The sequence below is a fragment of the Macaca mulatta genome, chromosome 1, assembly GCF_049350105.2.
Source record: "Macaca mulatta isolate MMU2019108-1 chromosome 1, T2T-MMU8v2.0, whole genome shotgun sequence".
In the NCBI taxonomy this organism is placed as follows: Eukaryota; Metazoa; Chordata; class Mammalia; order Primates; family Cercopithecidae; genus Macaca; species Macaca mulatta.
This window is the reverse complement of record NC_133406.1, coordinates 183,913,961-183,936,777: the sequence shown is the minus strand read 5'-3', so window position 1 is coordinate 183,936,777 and position 22,817 is coordinate 183,913,961. Positions and strand designations below refer to the sequence as shown.

Sequence of the window (22,817 nt, the reverse complement as noted above, 5' to 3'; positions counted from 1 at the left end):
GGTGAAACCCTGTCTCTACTAAAAATACAAAAATTAGCCGGGCATAGTGGTGCATGCCTGTATTCCCAGCTACTCGGGAGGTTGAGGCAAGAGAATTGCTTGAACCCAGGAGGTGGAGGTTTCAGTGAGCTAAGAACATGGCCACTGCACTCCAGCCTGGGTGGCAGAGTGAGACTCTGTCTCAAACAAAAGAAAAAAAAAACAAAACTAATTTTAAAGTCTCCAAAACTTGGTTTGGTAAAATTGTGTATAGGGGTGTAAGTTGTAGTTTTTGGGCAAAAAAATTTTTTATCAAATAAAGCTAATTTTTTTTTCTTAGTTTTTAATGTGCCCAGCTTTGGATGCCTAGAAACACAGACACACAGACACAGACACAGACACAGACACACACACACACACACACACACACACACACAGTTAATTTTTCATGATGGGAATTGTTTAACATTTACAAAAGTAAAGCGGTGAGACGACCTCATGTATGTCTTATTCAGCTTCAACAATAGTCAATTCATTGTTTTATCTGTTTCTCCCCATTTCCCCTATGCCAGATTATTTTGAAGCAAATCTCAACATTATCTTTTTAATCTGTAAACTCTTCAGTATTTACTCTAGAAAATACTTTTTAAATTCTAAATAACATAAACATAGTATCATTATCACATCTTTATTAAAATAATTAACAACATTATCCACCACTAATCAGCATGTAGACTTTCCTGATTGTTTCATAAATGCTTTTTTAAGTTGGTTTATTTGAATCAGAATCAAAATAAGTCTATTCAGCATAATTGGTCAATATGTCTCCTGAGTTACTTTTAACGTATAGTTTATCCTTTGCCTTTTTTTCTTGCATTTTGTTTGTTGAAGAAATGGTCATTTTTCACTTTCTGGATTTTGCTGAATGTATCTCTGTAGTATCATATTATGTGTCCAGGAAAATATATATATGTTTTACAGAAATGAGGTCTTGCTATGTTGCCCAGGCTGGTAAAATACTGACTTTAGAAGATATGTTCCACTTAACTGCCAACATAATGCCTATGCTTTTCAAAATCGGTTCCATAAAATCATGTTGAAGATCAGTTATTTTCTTTTCTTAGCACTTTCATGTATATTCTGTTTTAGTTTGTTTTACTGTCAATTCCCCAAAACATTGCCCTGAGCTCAGGTGATTCTCCCACCTTGGCCTTCTAAGGTGCTGGGATTATAGGCATGAGCCACAATGTCTGGCCCAAGTATATTTTCTATTTATCTTTAAATATGTGATACCTCATTTCCTTTGACTGTAAACAAATTTTTGTTTATATGGAAAAAAATCAATGCTTAACTTAGTTGTTGAAGAGGGAAAGATTTCAAAAATTATGTAAACATGAAAGGGAGAATGTGAAGGAATGGCCATCAGCCTCAAGAAATAGAATAATTTTGTAATGGTCCATGTTTATTGCTCTGTGATTATTTTGATAACATATAATTTGTTGCCTAAAGTATTATAAAACATTGAAATAGAAAATTGTAGCAAGAGTAGATATACCAGGTTGATTTTGGTTAAAGTAACATATTTCATTAACTTTTTTTTATTAACAAAAAAGATACCAGGTGATCAGCACTCCAACAGATTTTTTTATGGTAATGGAATATGTGTCTGGAGGTGAATTATTTGACTACATCTGTAAGCATGGACGGGTGAGTAACATACTATCTGGTACACTAAACCTCTAAACTAATAAAAAAGAAAGTATTGGGAAATAGCACAATGCAAAGATATCTTCAGGGTTGAAGTCGCTTTTATAATAATGCTCAACTAAACATATAGAGTATTAGACAAATTTTCTTTCTTAAAAAGCATACCTTTTGAAATACTGATTTTGGAAAACATGTTCCACTAATTGCCAACACAATGCCTATGCTTTTCAAAATCTGTTCCGTAAAATCATGTTGAACATCAGTTATTTCTTTGTCTTAGCACTTTCACGTATGTCCTGCTTTAGTTTGTTTTACTGTCAATTCCCCAAAACATTGTGCACATTTAATAATATTAATTGAAATTTAAATATTAGTGCTTAGCAATGAAGAAAAACTTGTCTATTGACATGTTGAGCTTTGACAAGCTTTTGGTTTGTCTGATTTGTTGAGAATTCCAACATAATTCAAGCTTGCTTAATTATATGTAGCCTGATTATGAAACTAAAAATCTTGTTAAATAGATGTATCAGATATTATTTTTTTTTTTTTTGAGACAGACTCTTGCTCTGTTGCCCAGGCTGGAGTGCAGTGGCGTTATCTCAGCTCACTGCAACCTCTGCCTCCCGGTACAAGCAATTCTCCTGTCTTACTCTCCCAAGTAGCTGGGACTACAGGCACATGCCACCATGCCCGGCTAATTTTTGTATTTTTAGTAGAGATGGGGTTTTACCATATTGGTCGGACTGGTCTCGAACTCCTGATCTCAGGTGATCCACCTGCCTCAGGCTCCCAAAGTGCTGGGATTACAGGCGTGAGCCACCATGCCCAGCCCCAGATATTCTTAATGCAGTTTCTTTTATGCTTGATAGGTTGAAGAGATGGAAGCCAGGCGGCTCTTTCAACAGATTCTGTCTGCTGTGGATTACTGTCATAGGCATATGGTTGTTCATCGAGACCTGAAACCAGAGAATGTCCTGTTGGACGCACACATGAATGCCAAGATAGCTGATTTTGGTATGTAACTCCAGGGTTGTTCAGAAATGTACTAGCTACCTTTTAAAGCATAACAATTCATTGAAATAAGAACTTTCCATGTCAACCTTGTACATTCTGTACCATGGAAAGGGATTAGCTGAAATCTCCTCAGTAGCTTTTTCTATTCACTTAAATACACTTTAAAAATGCAGATACCTCCAGAGAAGTTAGATGGCTGTCATCAAGATAAATCCATTCAATCTGCATTTTCTCCTAAGGAAATGATGCATAACTGTTTGTTTGTTTGTTTTGAAGAGGGGGAGAAGTCCCAAACTTCTTTGAAAATCTCATGAAAGTATGGGCACTTTCCCTGATGAATGCATATAAACCGAGGTACCTGAAAATTTGCATGCAGTTGGAAAAAAGCCCTTCTGAATTGATCCACAAAGAGGTCCTTAGGGTAACATCTAATAACTTCATTAGAGAATGGTTTTTGTCAGAGGTAAAAAGCACATAAAATGTGATTTTTATACTCCAAACACTTTCTGGGATAAATGTATGTGGAAAGGATGCCTTACTAGGGTATTTGAGAAAAAGACTAGGAAATGAGAGATTAAAGAGAGAGATAGAAAGGTACCAGTTATTGTTGCCTATTTGTGGTCTATACCTTGTCTTTAATCTAAAAACTAGGAAATCGCTTTCTCTATTTCTCTTCCTTGTCTAAATCGTGAAACTTATTTAGTACTATAGCTCAACTAGATTTTTGGTTCAATAGATTATTTTTTCTATGTTGAATTAAATATTTCTAAATTAACTTTTGAAACATAATCTCTTTATGAGTTGGGGCCCATCTGGTTTCTAATTATAGAATTTAAAGAGGCTTCTGCAAAAAAGTAGTAGTCTGTATTTTATTCTTTTGACTATGGAAAAGGTAAATAATATTTTGATGTTTTCATGTTTGGGAAAGTCAATATGCTTCAGAATAACCTCATTTGTGATGGGAATCAACATTTTTATTTAGAAAGGAAATTTAGTTTCACTCATACATGTGATGTGCTTTAGTTTTTTGTTATAGTGTAAGCACTCTGAGATGGTCTCTTTCCAGTTAAATGCTTTCCACTGCCTTTTTTTTTTTTTTTAGCACTAAAAAAACCAATGACGTATGCAGGATCAAGGACTTGAAATTTTGCTCATATTTATATGACTTTATCTACTTTTAAAAATATCTAGCACCAGGTAAACATTACTTTTATTTTTAGGATTATCTAATATGATGTCAGATGGTGAGTTTCTGAGAACTAGTTGCGGATCTCCAAATTATGCAGCACCTGAAGTCATCTCAGGCAGGTAATAATCAGTGAAGCATAAGCTTTTTGTAATCTTGAGGTCATTTTGATAACATTTAATTATAATATATTCTCTATGGAAGGTAAGATTTTAACAGGGTAGAAATGAATTGTTCATTTATTTTTCCATTGTTAAAGGGATAATGGTTATATTAAAAAATGTTAAACATTTCATTTAGATGTCATTATATACTTACGAAGTTTTCCCATTAGAAAAATAATTGAAGTGGATCCTGATTTAACATATCTTTCGTTTTACAAAAGTGCAGATAAGAGAGTAAGAATTTGCTAAATTTAAGCTAGTGCCATTATTTATTTATTAGATATAGTTCTTTAATAATACCTTGCGTATTTTCCGATGTATATAGAGCATTGTTTTATATTTTGTCTTTGGAAGAATGAGATTTTGGGGGACAATATTGTTTCATGAAATTAAACTACAAGTAGAGATTGTGTAGTTACTCATGTAAGTTATTCATTGGTACATTATAAAAATGTTTATACAGATTGCAATGGTAAACTCAAGTCTTTCTACAGTGATCAACGTGTGATTTTGAAAGTTAACAGAATCCTATGAGAGAAAATATGGTAAACGTATTATTGCAAATAGCAGATACAGGATTATCTTAGTCCATGTGGGCTGCTATAAGAAAGATACAATAAAGTTGATGGCTTATAAACAACAGAAACTTATTTCTCACAGTTCTGAAGTCTGGGAAGTCCAAGATCAAGGTGCCAGCAGGTTTGGTATCTGGTGAGGGTCTGCTTCCTAATAGACTACCGTATGTTCACTGTAACTTCCCATGGAGAAAGGGACTAGGGATCTCTCTGGGGTCGCTCTTATAAGGGCACTGATCCCATTCATGAGAACTCTGCACTAGTGACCTAATCATCCTCCTAAAGTCCCCACCTCCTAATACTATCTCCTTGGGGGTTAGAATTTCAACACATGAATTTTGGGAGGACATAAGCATTCAGTCTATTGCAAGGAGTTTGAAGAATACAGCAAATGATTTCCAGTGTGGCTGCTAGATTTATACTCACACGTGGCATTCATACCATTTCTTTTGGAAAACAATCACCATTTTTTATATAAACAGATTATATTCTTTTCATTAGAATAGTAGAGATTTACTTTGTTACCACAGACCCAGGTTTGAGTATGGTAATATGCTATCATGGGAATTGTAATGCTGTCGAAATGTAAGAGAAAAAAGGAATAATACTATAAGCATAGGTTATCTGGATCAAAGCTAATTTTAGTCATATGAGCTAGGAGGTGATAAGAGTGGAAATGGTAAGTACTCAGGATAATGTGATACAGGATACTGTCTACACAGTACTAATAAAGTACTTTAATGTTTTAAATCTCTCTCTCTATATATATGTATAGACACACACACACACATATATATGTATATATATATTTTTTGAGACAGAGTCTTGCTCTGTCACCTAAGCTACAGTGCAGTGGCACAATCTCAACTCACTGTACCACCTCCTGGGCTCAGGTGATCCTCCCACCTCAGCCTTCTGAGTAGCTGGGACTAAGGTGTACACCACCATCCTTGGCTATTTTTTGTATTTTTAGTAGAAACAGCGTTTCACCATGTTGCCCAGGCTGTCCTCAAACTCGTAGCCGCAAGCAATCCACCCGCTTCAGCCTCTCAAAGTGCTAGGATTACAGGCGTGAGCTACCGTGACCGGCCTTAAATATTCTTTAAAGGTGTGTTGAGGTAAAAATTCTATTACATGTGTATATTATATGTATATTTTCTTTCTTGTAATAGTTCTTTGGGAAAAAGATTTAACCTATACACCATAGTATTTTTTCAAGTTCATGGTCATCTACTTTGTTCCCCTCAAAAAGCAACCACAGAAAGTATTATATTTTTTAATTAGTATGTTTCAGTTAAATGAATTTGTGACAAATAAAAATACCCTATTCACTTGGCAGACTTGAATAGTAGTTGGCTAGCCCCTTTACTCTCTTTGAGGAACAAATATTGAATACTGGGGAGCGGCCGTGGACTTCATTAAAGACCTTGGAAATGAATATGTACTGAATGTAGACTACCTATATATAGAAGTAGGGCACATAGAGAGGGAAAAAGTGATACTTGCATTTCAGGTTTGTGTCGTCATCTTTTTTCTTAGATTGTACGCGGGTCCTGAAGTTGACATATGGAGCTGTGGTGTTATCTTGTATGCTCTTCTTTGTGGCACCCTCCCATTTGATGATGAGCATGTACCTACATTATTTAAGAAGATCCGAGGCGGTGTCTTTTATATCCCAGAATATCTCAATCGTTCTGTCGCCACTCTCCTGATGCATATGCTGCAGGTTGACCCACTAAAACGAGCAACTATCAAAGACATAAGGTGATTATTCTTTTTGTTTCTGTTCTGCATATTTTCTCATAGGAATAATAATAACGTTAATTGAATGATTCTCCCAAAGTCTCATTTCCTGCCCTCACCACCTCACCCCTAGTACCAGTGCTTCAGCCACATTGAACTTGTCCTGGTTTCTCAAACCTAACATAGATTTTGCCTTCATGTCTTTGTTTATATTATTCATTTTGCCTTGATGCCTTTTCTGTTTTCTTTTTTTGACCTGCTAGACTTCCATTCATCCATTAAAGTTCATGCCACCCCTTTTGTGATTTCCACAGGTGCTTCCGTTTCTGTTTTATCAACATTTTGTTAATGCTTTTATTATTTAATTCTCGTCCAGGATTTAGTTGTTTCTCAGTGTGTCTTTTTTCTCTCTTAAATTATGATACCAGGGTAGACAGTGTGTCTTACTCATCTTTGACTATAGAATGCTAAAAGGCCTGGAAAGATGGTATGCTTAGAAAGTGTCTGAAGAAATTTCAAATGGAGAAATAGGGTGAGATTTATGTATTTTACATATGGTTAAAGACATAAAGCATAAAAAGTTTTGCCAAGTTTTTAAATTCAATAGCTGCTAATCGGCTTACTGTGAAGGCTTTTGTGTCACGTGAGAAACTTTGGAAAGTGCCATTGCTGATGCGCCTATGAATATGACCTTTGTATATCAGACACCTGTGTATAGTAGGAAGATGATTCATTGCATTCTGCCTATGACTTATCAAGGCATGTTTCTTAGAGGTTTTATGTTCTTACCTGAGATTTCATTCATGTTTGTTTACAAACATGTTCTTTTGACATCTTTCCAGAACTCTTCCCCTTTTCTTCATTAGCCAGCAAAGATTTTTTTTTTTTTTTTTTTGGCAGGGTCTCACTCTGTCGCCCAGTCTGGAGTGCGGTGGTGTGATCACAGCTTACTGTAGCCTCAACCTCCCAGGCTGAGGTGATCCTCCCTCCTCAGCCTCCTGAGTAGCTGGGACTACAGGCACGAGCCACCACACCCAGCTAATTTTTTCTTTTTTGTATTTTTAATAGAAATGGAGTTTTGCCATGTTCCTCAGGCTGGTCTTGAACTTCTGGGCTCAAGTGATCCACCCACCTTGCCCTCCCAAAGTGCTGGGATTACAGGTGTGAGTCATTGCACCCAGTCCCAGAAAAGACTCTTTTGAGACCTCTGACCTCTGAAATATTTAAATGATGGCTGAGATAGCTGTTTATGTGACTGCTGCTGATTTCATGCAGGCAAGGACTGATGATTCTTTTTGCATTTATGTATCATTTTCTTTTCCCAGCCTTTCTTCAGTGTTCCAAACCCCATGCATAACAATGTAAAAGTGTAAATTAGCCACCAGATTTAATTATGAAAATGAACTTAGCAGGAAAAAAGCCCTTTGTCTTTATAGTTCTTTAGCATATATACTTCTGTTAATTGACTTTTTGTTAGAAAATCAGACATGCTGATATATTTGCAGCTGCTTGTATCAGCATATACGTTTAGAATAATAATGGGCTGGGTGCAGTGGCTCATGCCTGTAATCTCAGCACTTTGCGAGGCTGAGATGGGAAGATTGCTTGAGCCCAGAAGGTCAAGACCAGCCTGGTCAACATTTATATTAAAATTTTTTTTAATCAAAAAAACAAGTGGTAATAATACTGATTTGTTGCTTTAAAACAGATGTTTGCATATTTATGGACTCCAGAAGAAAAATGTAAATATATTTACTGGGAAGAGTAATTTGTACATAGGTAGATGGCATGAAAGTATCATTCATCTCTGTACTTTAATAGGATAACTTGAATCTATAGTTTTCATCATTTTTTGCTTATATATATATTTACTTACTTATATATATTCAGTTTTTTAATGTCTGGGAATTCTTTCCATTGTTTTAATTTTTTTTTTTTTTTTAAAGAGATGGGGGTCTTGCTATGTTTACCAGGCTGGTCTTGAACTCCTGGCCTAAAGCAGTTTTCCCATCTCAGCCTCCCAAAGTGCTAGGATTACAGGCATGAGCCACCACATCTGGCCAATGTTTGGGAATTATTGATTTGATAAACTATAGTTCAATAGGGAAAAGAATTACTAATTATTGAAAAATTACACAATACCAAGCATTTTGCTTTATGGCTTGACTTATGTTATTGCATTGACTTTTCATAGATAGCTAGAAACCATTTTATAAACCATGAAACTGAAGCTCAGAAAGGTTATGTCATGATTTATGTATCTGTTTGCCCCTATTAAATTATGCATTACTTTATATTAGGGACCAATTATTAATTCATAGCAAAATGCACAAGATTTAACACATATTAAATGTTGAGTAAATCTGTGTTTGTTGAAAATTACACAGCTAATAAGAAGCACAACTGGGGCTCAACTTGGAACTTAACCTGAATTCAAAACCTGTGCTATTTCCACTCTTCCAAATTGTTACATCTGTTCTGTGATATCTATCCTTCTTTCAATCTATCATGTTTTATTTATCTCTTATGCTACTACGTACTTACTGTCTCAATATTATTTTTGTACATCTACTATTTTCTTATAAGATAGCCATTGGAAGTTCGAAAATATATCTTCATATTTATTTGCTTATTTAACCATTTTCGCTTTTATTCATTCAACAGATACTTATTTCACATCTGCTCTGTGCACAGTCTTGTGCTAGGTGCTGGGAATATAGTGGTAAACAAGATAGATATTATCTTAATGGAAAACACATCTTTTTGTTCTCCAGCTATCTTAGGCTTAGTAATAGTATTAATGTTATAGTTAAAGCGAGAGGTCTGAAGTTCAACTGAGCACAGATCCCAGTGCATCTGTTTGTTAGCTATGTGCAACTTAGTTACTTCCCACATATATTAGAATTTTGGGGAGGGCAATCATAGATCAAAACATGTGAAATTGTCATTTAAGTAGGTCTAAAAATGATTGAATATCAGAAACTGCAAATATTCAACTTAATATAATTAAAGCTTTTAGAACAATGTCTAGAACATATTAGCTATTAATATTATTTTTGAGGGAATATTTGAAAACCTGTTAGCTGCACTTAAAGAAATTTGGGCATATCATGAGGTTTCTAAAAGTTGATAGTCTTTATAATCTAACCTTAAGTCATATATCAATTTCAGGTATCAGGTAGCAGTGATAGAAATACATAATTTCTGATGGCTGTATAATAGCCTATGTGAAGTGAATTGCTTTTGTCTCAGATGAACCTTCATAAACATCCTAGTTACTGCTCACTTTGGTAGAGTTAGTTCAGAAAACGACTCCTGAAAATAAAAAGCTAGAAGGATGGCTTTTAAAATTGACAGTTATTACAAGAAATTGTGGCATTTGACTAAATTAATGAAATGGAAATCAAATTTAGATTATTTCCTTATTGTTTTTTAAAATTAATTTTAAAAATAGAATTCACATATATAAATTTATCACTTTAGATTGTATAATTTACTGGCTTTTCATATATTCACAAAGTTCCACAATCATTATGGCCATCTAATTCCAGAACTTTTTTTATCATCCTTGAAAGAAACTATACACACTGATAGTCACTCCCCATTTCCCCTTCCTTCCATCCCCTGGCAACCACTAATCTACCTTCTGTCTTTATGCCTGTTCTGAACATTTCATATAAATGGAATTATACAGTATGTGGTCTTTTGTATCTGACGTCTGTCATTTAGCATGTTTACAAAGCACTTTCCTACTGTAGCATGTATTAGTACTTCATTTTTTTTTGCTTGAAAAATATTGCAGTGTATGAATATACTACATTTTGTTTATGCATTCGTTGATGAAGATTGAATTGTTTCTAATTTGTGGCTTTTATGACTACTGTTTCCATGAACATTTACATACACAGTTTGTATGGCTATGCTTTCATTTCTCTTGGGTGTATATACCTAGAGTTTATAATCGTTGTATGTTGTTACTGCTGCTCCTGTTTGTTCGTTTAGTGATTTTCTGATCTGATTCTGTAAAATCTGTATTCTTTTTTATACATGGCTACTGAAATCTCTCTTTGGTTAGCTTAATGATCAGCTAATGATTAGATAAAAATTTCCTTAAATGTCCTGATCTAATAAGTCTTCCATCCTTTGCTGATGGGCTCTGTGTGATGTTGGGGTACATCCTCAGTGCTCCAACAGGCAGTTGTAACTCTGCCTTAGCCTTCACTTCCTGCTTGTGCAGAGCCTCAAAATCTGCCAATCATGAGAAATTATGGCCCTTTCAGTTTTTTTCTCAGGCAAATACACAACCCTGCATTTGTTTCTGGCCTTTCTGAGTCCTAGAAATACATCAGAGCTTTCCAAAGACCCCTCTGGAAATGGTATTTCCTAATGTTTCCTTTTAAGTGTCTTGGTCAGCTTTTTGTTTACCCAACTTTCACTGCTGCTTCAGGTAGTTGGGATGTTAGACAGTTGCCATTGATTTTTTTTTTTTTTTTTTTTAAACAAATGCCCTGGGGAGAAGGCTGTTTGCAGGAGTAAGCTGTGAGTCAGGTCATGTAAAAACCAGGCTTGTGAGTGGAGGTTCCTAGAGAACTGCTAGACATGTAAAATAATGACAGTTCTCTCATGGTAAGATTTTCAGGGAGCTCTAAACTATTCTGCTCCTCTGTTCTCCCCACCCCAATGCCCCAGTGGTTGTTAAGCTCCTTGTTTTCTCAGCTCTGTGATCATGAGGCTGTTGGTTTTCAAGGCTGCCATGGAGCTGGACAAAGGGAAATGGATATAGGACAACTTAAAAAGCCACAAATCTCACATTTCTTACTGAGATTCAGCCATTTTTCTTGAATAAACCGTCTTCAGATTGTTGCAAGCCTTTGGTGAATTTCCAAAGTTGATTTTCACAGTTTTTGCTGGTATTTTATTGTTTTATGGAATAATAGATTTTTGGAGTTTATTTTGAAAGTGCCTAACTTTTCTATTTGTCATTGATATTTACAAAATATTAGACATGTAACATATTTTTGTCTTCTTTTACTTCTTTTGTAGCTGGGTGTGGTGGTGCACACCTGTAATCCCAGGTACTCAGGAGGCCGAGACAGGAGACTCACTTGAACCTGGGAGGCAGAGATTGCAGTGAACCAAGATTGAGCCACTGCACTCCAGCCTGAGTGACAGAGTGAGACTCTGTCTCAAAAAATATATATATACATAGAGAGAGGGAGAGAGGAAAGATCTATCTCAAGTTATTTTTATTGCTGAACACTAATAGGGGCTTAATATTATTATATAGCCAATAAACACATGAATGAATTTTTGTGTTCATACTTTATTTATCATATATGCAGAATTTATTGACCATTTACTCTTTACTAGGTAGTAGGGTAGAGCTAAATAAGGTATGGTCACTATTTCAAGAAGCTCTCAGTTTACTGGGCAAGATTAGAAAAAAAATCAACAACTATAAGAATGTATTGTGATAGAAAAATCTAGTAGCTATAGAATTTTTATCTTTGTACATATCCTCAAGGCCTGACACACCATTATTTCCTACTTGGACTGTTGAAACTAGCTTCACCATCATCATTTTTATCTTTTCAATTTATTTTCTATACCACAAACAAAATGATCTTTACAGAATGATAATTAGGTTATGTTACCCTGTCTCTTTAAAATCCTTCAATGATTTTCATCAACCACCAGTTCAAATCATGAGATTTCCTTTTTATAGCCTACAATTCTTAGAAATATCTGATTTCATTTGGCACTCCATCTCACAGCTCATTCTGCTTTCATGATATTGAGCTCATTCCAGTTCCTAGAGCACAGCACAACTCTTTTTTGTCTCATGGTCTTTGCACATATTGTTTCTTTTGCTGGGAATATCTGTTCCGCAACTCTTTGCATAATTGACTTCAGATCATTCTAGTGTCTGCTTAAATATTACTCAGAGTGGCTTCCTTGATCACTTGCCTCTCGTTGTAAATTATATACTCTCATTTTACTCTATGCAATTTCTTTTGCAATCTTTATCACAGGATTTGCATATTTGTATATTTGTAACTATATTTTATGTATATTTGTTTAATCTCTATTCAGCTAAAATATAATCTTTGTGAGGAATGTTTCTTTTTATCCATAGTATGTCCTCAGTAAATATTCAAAAATAAATTAATCAGTGAATAGAAGACATTCAGTCAAAATATGTCTTCATCTGAACTTACGGGATGCCCAATTCTACCAGGTAGTAATGCCTGAACAATCTCGAAGGAGTAGTTTGTGTTAGATGAAAATAGTTTGATATTCTAGGATAACAATAGTAACATCAAGCGCAAAGGCCCAGAAGTGTGGGAAAATAAGGCTTAGGAGAGCAGTTCTCAAAATTTTTGATTTTAAAATCTTGTAACTCTTAAAACTTATTGAGGACCTCAAGGGGAATTTTTAAAAATGCAGGTTATATCTATCAATATTTACTGTATTAGAATTAAAACTGAGAAATTAAGAAAATATTTAATTTACTTAAAAATAACTATAAACCTACTACATGTTAAATAATACATCTTTCATGAAAAATCACCATATTTTCCAAAAAAAATTGTGAGAAGAATGACTTTATATCAAAGACAGCTAGGTTCTCATACCTTCTTCATTCAATCTGTTGCATTATTTTGTATTAGTTGAAGTGTATAAAGAAGGTCTGACCTCACTCAGATAAGTGGTTGGGAAAGAAAAAAAGTGTATTTATTATTATTAACACCAACTTTATCAGAAAGTCTTTAAGTATTGAGAAGCTGTGAAACTCATACAAATCATACTAAAGTTTTGCTTGAAAGCTTGAATTTTATCATTAGCAACAAATATTGCTGGTTGTTTTCCTTAAAGCGATGGGCTCGCTTTTTTCATTTTTGAGAAAATGTCGGCCAAATGCCAAGTCTTAATAACCATAGTTATTCAAGGGTAGTGGGTAATTAACTTGCTTAGGATCACATAGCTAGTAAGTGGCAGAGCTAGGTCTAGAGACCAGATCTTTTGATTATATTCTATTATGTTGCCCTATGTCTAAATTATTTGGACTTGCCAAAGCGTGTCTTACAATAGTGTATTGTGGTGTTTTTCCTAGAGAGCATGAATGGTTTAAACAAGATTTGCCCAGTTACTTATTTCCTGAAGACCCTTCCTATGATGCTAACGTCATTGATGATGAGGCTGTGAAAGAAGTGTGTGAAAAATTTGAATGTACAGAATCAGAAGTAATGAACAGTTTATATAGTGGTGACCCTCAAGACCAGCTTGCAGTGGCTTATCATCTTATCATTGACAATCGGAGAATAATGAACCAAGCCAGTGAGTTCTACCTCGCCTCTAGTCCTCCGTCTGGTTCTTTTATGGATGATAGTGCCATGCATATTCCCCCAGGCCTGAAGCCTCATCCAGAAAGGATGCCACCTCTTATAGCAGACAGCCCCAAGGCAAGATGTCCATTGGATGCACTGAATACGACTAAGCCCAAATCTTTAGCCGTGAAAAAAGCCAAGTGGCATCTTGGAATCCGAAGTCAGAGCAAACCATATGACATTATGGCTGAAGTTTACCGAGCTATGAAGCAGCTGGATTTTGAATGGAAGGTAGGAAATTATAATGTAATAAGATCATTTGTAGAAGTCATTTTTCTATATTGTAAGCTGCTCTGAGCTCCTGAGTTGAGTATTAAGCCCATCTTTTTCTAGTAATATGCCATGCACATTAAAAACAAAACAAATAACCTCTGTAAGGATGAAAAGTGGTTGATACTGGGAACCAACATATTTTGAATTATAGCAGTGTTCTTGGTCAAGAAAAAAAGGAATCAACTAGAAACCTTCTGAGAAAATAGCTTACCAGTTTCAGCATACATCATAGCAATGAAAAATCATGAGTGTCTTCAAAGATAGTATGTTTTTACTTTCTCTTTTTTTTAGGGAGGTTTTTTTTTTCTTTTCTTTTTAGGGAACAGAGGCAGGTGGTTGTAATAGCTAGTGGTCAGTACAAATTATATCAGGACATATTTATTCAGTCAATTAACACTTTTCTCCAAGTTGTGATATTCTCTCTTATTTGGCTAGTGCTTTTAATACTTATAGTATATTTTCCTTACTCTCACGCCACAGTTTGCTTTTCTTAAAAATTAGTGCTCAATTTCATTTCAGTTCTATTTGAATATATGTGTGGGGAGGGGCATTTTTTTCTTCGGATATGCCTTTCACTCTTGTTCTTTTCTTGAGGATTGTGAACTTTTAAAGGAAGAAGAAAAATGTGCAAAATTACCACATAAATATGCATTTGACATGTTCAAATAAATCAGTCATTTTCATTTTATTATCTGTACATGAAATAAATATTTTCTTAAAATCATTTAAAAAACAGATCTCTTTGTTTTGAAGCAGTCGTATTTAGTTAAAAAAGAAATGTTAACATTTTTAAAATTCTGTACTGAAACATTTTTGAAACTAGTACCACAGATGTTTTGAAAATCCAGAACCTTCAATGCAGTGTTTTTTTGTTTGTTTGTTTTGTTGTTGTTGTTTGTTTGTTTTTTTGAGACAGAGTCTCACTCTATTGCCCAGGCTGGAGTGCAGTGGTGCAGTCTTGGCTCACTGCAACCCAGGGTCAGGCTATCCTCTCACCTCAGCTTCCCTCGTAGCTGGGACTACAGGCGCCTGCCACCACACTCAGCTGATTTTTTTGGTATGCTTTTGTAGAGATGGGGTTTTACCATGTTGCCCAGGCCGGTCTCAAGCTCCTGGGCTCAGGCAGTCCACCCACTTTTGCCTCCCAAAGTGTTGGAATTACAGGCATGAGCCACCATGCCTGGTCCTCTTTGTTCCTTCTACTCCACAAGCATCCATGAACATGGTTCAAGCAGAGACTGGGCAACCAAATTATAATTGATGTTTTAGAGTTGATGCTTATCTAGAGTGAAAGCTAGACCCGATGTAATCTCTGGGTTCTCTTTTTCTTTTATATTTCACTTTTTTCTTCAGTACCCCAAATTTATTCAAGTAGCTTTTCCTTTAAATCTTAATTGCCATACAATACTGCTAGTGGGGATTAAATAAATACTGAAGTAAACTACCAGTAATATAAAAAAATTATTCAGATATTCCTTTCCTATCTCACCCCTATTAATTACTTATTTTGACCTTTTTTTGCATAAAAAGGGAGATATTTTGTAGTTGATTATTTTTATTGATTTTTCACTTTAGGTAGTGAATGCATACCATCTTCGTGTAAGAAGAAAAAATCCAGTGACTGGCAATTACGTGAAAATGAGCTTACAACTTTACCTGGTTGATAACAGGAGCTATCTTTTGGACTTTAAAAGCATTGATGGTAAGGAAGCTATGCATTGCATGAGCTCTGAGAAGATAAAACTTGGCACTAGTTGACCAGATGTTAAAATCATCTCGAAGACATCCGGTGGGTAGGTCATGCACTGGTTTTTAAGTAATCTTAGACTTAACCAAAATGTAAGTGAAGTGAAAAGGATGAAAGACATGTTGAATACCTCTTACCTGGCATCTTTCCACAAGAAGTATCTCCGTGGCATAAAAGAATCATTTGAAGTATTGGCCATGGAGCACAAGTAAGGAACAATAGGGAAGTAGGTTTCACTTTTTAAAATTAACTGATTTGTCAGATTCTTTGTCACATTTCTCCATTCATATTTTATTAGTTAGTATTGTAGTGTCTAAACTTTCCCCTTCATCACCTTTCCTCATCCTGGGTGGCCAGGGTGACCAAATAGGTCTCCATTGGGATTTGGGTTGGATTTAGGTACTCATGGCAATCAAGGAGCCAGAGGCATCAGGGAAAATTGTCATGTCCAAGAACTTAGTGTGTGCTAAGAATTAAACTTGGGTAAACCAAATCTGATTATTCATTTCAGAGGCCCAAGTGGGATAAAACCAGAATAAACTGAGGGTCAGGTGCTGGATGGAACAAAAATGGAACTGAGTTTAGAGTTAGGGAAGTTGTTTTAAACAAAGTATTTAAATTTTACTCTTGAACTACCATCAAATATGTACGGTAGTGTTTATATGGATCCCAGACCTCTTTCATCGAAATTACATGTTGTTATTAAAACACAGATCCCTGTGTTTTGGTCCTGGGAATCGTAGAATCTGCAGTTTTAACAAGATTTCTCTCACTTTGCCCCCCACTTCCCCAAGGCAATATATGATGGTAACTTTTATTTTTACCTTAATGATTTTTTTTGTTGATATGCTAGAAGAAAATAAGTTGTCAAGGATACGCTTTCTTCACATGAAGAGATATCAGTTTGATTGATGCCAGTATCAATGCCCAATACTCCGATTTGAGAAGGACTTAGAGGCCACATTTTGGCTGTGTGCACGTGTTGTGATTGGTAGCGATGTTTGTTATGATTGTTGGAAGGAAGAGAACTGTGCTTCTAAAACACTGAAACATGACATTCATTATTAAGTTGCCTTTGCTCAGATGTGTTTACTTAATATTCTGAATATCATAAATTCATAGGAAGGGCTTGGGCATATATACTTTTCATATAAATTGCTCTTCTTTGGTCCATTTCAGATGAAGTAGTGGAGCAGAGGTCTGGTTCCTCAACACCTCAGCGTTCCTGTTCTGCTGCTGGCTTACACAGACCAAGATCAAGTTTTGATTCCACAACTGCAGAGAGCCATTCACTTTCTGGCTCTCTCACTGGCTCTTTGATCGGAAGCACATTGTCTTCAGTTTCACCTCGCCTGGGCAGTCACACCATGGATTTTTTTGAAATGTGTGCCAGTCTGATTACTACTTTAGCCCGTTGATCTGTCTCTAGTTTCTTTCTGTTATTGCACTATGAAAATCAGATATATTCTTTAAATTTTTATCTTACTTTTGGATAATATCCACTGCAATACTAATTGAGAGACATGAATTATATCCAGGGGACACACAATGCTATTGAAATTACTGAAAACAAAATATCTGACATCTTATTTACTTGTAGAAATCTGTAATTCTATTGTGCCTATGATAAATTCACATAGGCAGTATCTTTAATAGGTTAATATCGATGAAGATTTTTAATTACAATAATGAGTTCACTACGGATGATTAACACACCACACTGGCGAACCATCTCAATGTAAGGGTGGTTTGGCAACACCTCCTTGCTTTACTGTTTGGTGTAGGTAAATCCAGTTTACTTCCTAAATTTCAGTAGGCTTTATGCTGTGTTTATGCCCCCAATTTATTTTAACAAAAGAAGATTAAAAAGTAAAAGAACCACGAGTAAGATATTATTTAAATGTTGAAATCTTAAAAACCTGCCCCCAAGGTTTCAGAAGCCAAGTTCTTTTAACAGTATTTTTACAAATACTGCCTAGTATATTCAACAGAAGGACTGTGGTCATGTCACAGGTAACCACAATTTTCAGGTTTCTTAAAAGCAGCTGTAACTGACTCAGTATTTTATCTTGAGATTTCCCTGAATAATATATTTATCTTAAGAGCATTCGAGTTTCAAATTAGTATTGGAACACCTGGAATTGCAACAACTTTTGTCTTTTACATATACTTACATCTTTTAAAAAATGTCTTCAAAACCTACCTTTCTCAAATTCTTTTGGCTCTATTTATTTTTGCATTTCACCAAACAGTGATAAAATAGTTAAATGAAAAAAAGCAAGGTATCAACAGTCCCTTAAATGAGAATTATCTTTGATCTTTATTTTGTGTGTTAGATGTTAGGGTCCTGGTGCATCTCATAATGCTGATTCTTCATGGCAAGCCACTCCCTTCACCCCACCTATCCTAGTCACTCTTGTCTTTGTTCATTGTTTGATCCTCAGTGGTTGGTGGGTACAGCTTTGAATCTTTTCTAGTTCCAAGTTTGAAAACACTCTTCTGGCCCTAAGGGCTTTCGTACACTTCCAAAGCTTGATAGGCTATGACCTTCACTGTTGAACCTGATAGGGCAGGGAAGCTTTGAACATCAAGAAAAAATTTTTCTCTTCAATAAATAAATATGTGTATTCACACACCAGTGCTTTTAAGCAAAAACCAGTTTTTGTTTTGTTTTGTTTTGCTTTGTGCAGGTTTTTTTAAGATTAAAAAAACACAAACTATAGCAGGGTAGATAATAGTTTATGATTATATTTTGTTTTGTTTTAGTAAAAGTATTTAATTTTAAATTATGTGTAATTTATCTAATTTGTATTTATTTGTTATTTTTATGTTGTAATTAACACTTATTTACCTGGATTACCCTAAAAAACATTAAGCTCTTGAAAACAAAAAAATTACATTACCTTGACAGGTTTCTCTTTGACAAAAGTAATGTATGTTCTACCAAGAAGCAAATGAGAATATTAGACTAAGTTACTCCTGTGTTAGTGGAAAACAAGTGTGTCTATCTTTAAATATTCTTTGAATTAGGAGTTTGCATTGTGTCACATCATATGGCTTTGCAGATCTTTTAAAAACTGATGTTAAGTAACTTATAAGTCCAACTTCTTAATATCAAAATAAAAGAATCGTTCACCAATTTGGGAATGAGGGCGGGTTGCAATTTGAGATAGTTTAAAGTTTAATTATTGAAATACTGCCATCTTGTGGCACCAAAGGGTAATTTTTACCCTTTGAGATGCTGTGATTATTTGTATAGAGATAAGCAGTCCTGCTGTGTTAGTCTGATGTGCATTATAGATATGGCATATTTTGGGTTCTCCAAATGGGCACACACCTGTTTTGGGAAAACCAGGGCCACTTCATAATATTGTCCTGATTATGAATGGAATTACCTTAGAAATAAGGAACTAATCAGATTACTTAACCCTAATGACAAAATCCACAAAAATTTTGAAGGCAGAGAAACAGAAGGAATCCAGTGGTGTTTTAGCTCCATTAGTCTCATCAGATATTAAAAAATTGTTCATATCAAAATTACCTTATATGGATGATTGCCATGTTTTGTAAGAGTTAATTTATTTACTGTTTTCTAACTCTTGCCGGTATTTATGAACAGCTGTAGTTTGATATTTACCTACTGAATTTTAGGAGAACTAATGGTCACAGTTTGGGTTCTTTTATGTGTATGTTTTTAAAACAGCTATTTTGTGAATCTAGGTGGTTGGGTTTTAGAGAGAAGATTTCAGGAGACGCAGTCCAGCACAATTAGAGCTAAAACATTGTTACAGCAGGTGTTTTTGTTGCTCATGGGCAGATAGAGGGAAAGAATCAGTTGTTAACCCCAAATTTCCACATTTCAGTCTTGTAAACTCTGGATGTGGTAGGTAAGTGTGGGCTAAGAATAATTTCCTCCAGTTAAAACTCAGGAGAAGAGCTTCTATTATTAGGTTATAGATAAGGCCTTAGTTATATCATGGAAATGAACTCCATGTAGTTCTAGAACTGCATTTCCCAAAGTATATCCTGTGAGATGCTCCACAGAAAAAAGATTGCATGGGCTAAGTTTGAAAAATGTTGCATGCTACTCTTCCCCTCGAAGATGACAGTAGATGTCAGCATTAAAGACTGACAGGTCTTTCTGTGAAAAAAAAGAAAGCCATATAACTGTTGAACTTTGCCCAAATTAATTTTTCATTTTAAAAAACTTAATATCCCATGAAAAAAGGCAAATTTGGGAAATACATTTTTTAGGAAAATATTGTCCCAGAATGCCATAATCAGGGTAGTTAATAACACTTCCTTTTCTCTTACTGGTTGTTGGGAGAGTCTGATTGAAAATTAGAATCATTTTGTTTTAACTTGCAGACATGTTCATCATGAGTGAATGCTGGATTAAATAGAATTTTCTATGTCTGTGACTTGTTTCATGACATCTTGGTTTTCTTAATCATCTTGTGTTATTATTTGAGTGCAACATTATTCTTATGAATGGGTGACTGAAAAACCTGAAACAAGATTACTTGTTAAAAAAAAAAGTCTAAGAGACTAGTGACTCATGCTTATGGCTCTGTGGGTAATGAATCATCACTGATTCTTTTAAAATGTGTAGTCAGTGAACATCTTCTAAATACTTTTCTTTGGGATACCATATGAAGATCTAATTCCTTATGTTTCAATGTAGGAACAGCTACCTTCTCAAATAGAATACGCAGGGAGGGAAGTAGGCAAACCATTTGCAAGTTGGGTTTTTGTTATGATTAACCTTTTAGGAGATGCTTTTATAATCTCTAGTGTTTACATTCCTTTATACTAGCGATCTATAAAAAGAATCCAGGAGCCTAAATCAGAAATAATCGTGTTTCTATGTCAAGGTATTGGCTATATGTAGCACAAACAATTCTCCATTTTCTGCAAATGGGTTTTTCAGTTTTATAATTCTGGGTTTGCTTTTTCTTATTCCCTAGCCAGTTTGTACTCAGGGAATACAAATTGATTTTTTTTGTTAAATGAGACATAGTTTAGAAAATAATCATAAACAACTATTATAGATTTTTGATCTATTTGGATTTATCTGTAGCATCGAATAATGTGCAGTATACTGAGTTAATGTAGGCATCTCACTTTCCATTTATAAAATGTAAAAACCTGGAACATGCCTGCCACAGACACCACTTTGTCTATTCACTGGTTAATAATTTACATCCTATTAATGGTTGTAAAATCTCAGTATCTAAATGCTAGACATGTTCACAATTTTGTCTGTTTTTGTTTATTTGTTTTTAAAGACCCAAACCTTTTCAACCTTGCATTTATTTACTTGGTTCTCCTGTGTCACCCTGTGGCTTTTTAAATAGGAAATGTAATTTATTTTAATAGTAGTTCTCAAAGACTCTATTAAAAACTCTGGATGAGGGATATGTGCAATCTGTTGGTAAGTCACATCCTATGTTTGGCCTCATTTTTATAACTCCTAAAATGAGAGAGGTAGATTTTAACACTTCTAAGGTACTTTTGAGCTTTAAAGTTCTTTTCTGCTTTTTCATATGATTTGTGTTAGTGTTCACTTTTTATATATTTAGAGTTTTTATACTAGTGTGAATGTTTCTGTTTTGATTTGGTGAGGCATGTCAAAGGTATATACTTGAATATTTTTCTAAATACAGCTGCCAGAGAAATGCAAATGGCAAAAATCATCTAGAAATCCAAACATGGTGAAACATCATGTCCATTTGGCATGAAGCAAAGCGTTACAAATTTGGAGTGATGAAAGTGTTCCATATATTTTTTATAGTGATTTTTTGATCTAGAGACCCTTCACATTGTTTACTTACTATTACAGTAACTTTGGGAGGAAACCAGAGAAAGCATTTTTGCCATTTCCAGATGAGGAAGCAGGACCAGAAAGCTCGTCATAAAGCTTTAACACCATACAAGTATCCAGCAGTGATCAATCGCTCTTTATAGGAAACCACCTTTCCTCTGGGGAAGAACAGTCTGAATTAATAAAACATCAGAGTGGTTGAGTAATAAAAATAAATACAGATGTTTTGCTTTCAAGTCTTAGAGTGACATAAAGTAGTCTTAAATAAATAGTTCTTAGTTTATTTTAACCAGTTGATTGTACTAACAAGATGTAATTATCTGAAATATTTATGATTAGCATATTGGTTTTTATAAGTATTTCTAAGTTATTGAGGGTGCTTAAAAATACTGAAGAAACTTTAAGACATGATTCTTCTCATAATTTTATGTGATTCTTATAGCACAATCATTTTTCAAGATGGAAAACTAGGCCGGGCATGGTGGCTCATGCCTATAATCCCAGCACTTTGGGAGGCCGAGGTGGGTGGATGACTTGAGGTCAGGAGTTTGAGACCAGCCTGGCCAACATGGTGAAACCTTGTCTCTAATAAAAGTACAAAAATTATCCGGTGTGGTGGCAGGCTGCTTGTAATCCCAGCTACTCGGGAGGCTGAGGCACAGGAATCTCTTGAACCTGGGAGGCAGAGGTTGGAATAAGCCAAGTTCATGCCACTGCATGCCAGCCTGGGTGACAGCACAAGAGTCTGTCTCAAAAAAATGAAAAAGAAAAGTAGCTTCAGTCCCTGTCTAAATTGTTATAGTTTTTGACTATTATCTGAAATAGTCTTATCCAAATTTCATATGCAGATTGATAATTTTTCATTTTGTATGTATATTAGATGATATAACTATTTTCATAGAATACTTTTCTAATTTATAAACACTGAATTATTATTAGCTTGATAGAGTTTCTCCCAAACCTTATAAAATTTTGTAACGTACTTATGTTTGAGCTTTAAAAATTATAAAAACTTCTTTTAAACAAGTTGCTGGCATCCTTACTAGCCTTTCCACCTATAATTATGATGCATTTGATGCCACTGAACAGTAATAGCACAAAGAACAGGTCTCACAGTCTAGACTGGATTGAGTTTTAATTAAACTTCTTCAGCCATAGCCTGATAAGAATCAGGCTGGGTCTAGAAGAGTTATCAGACTGTAGGCCTGTATTAATTT

General features: G+C 34.9%; 1 protein-coding gene across 2 annotated transcripts in view; it reads left to right on the top strand.

The window, feature by feature from the left end:
- Positions 1–20,197, top strand: part of PRKAA2 (protein kinase AMP-activated catalytic subunit alpha 2) — a 62,810-nt gene extending 42,613 nt beyond the window's left edge. Inside the window, exons 3-9 of one of the 2 annotated variants that reach the window (XM_015140450.3) lie at positions 1,593–1,686; positions 2,556–2,700; positions 3,921–4,008; positions 6,165–6,389; positions 13,483–13,987; positions 15,605–15,731; positions 16,956–20,197. In XM_015140450.3, coding sequence (XP_014995936.2) covers positions 1,593–1,686; positions 2,556–2,700; positions 3,921–4,008; positions 6,165–6,389; positions 13,483–13,987; positions 15,605–15,731; positions 16,956–17,194 — 1,423 coding nt within the window. In that variant the 3' untranslated portion in view covers positions 17,195–20,197. Of the gene's footprint in view, positions 1–1,592; positions 1,687–2,555; positions 2,701–3,920; positions 4,009–6,164; positions 6,390–13,482; positions 13,988–15,604; positions 15,823–16,955 lie in introns of both variants that reach the window. The other variant, XM_077955840.1, reaches the window with a different exon arrangement.
- Positions 20,198–22,817: the final 2,620 nt, after the last annotated feature.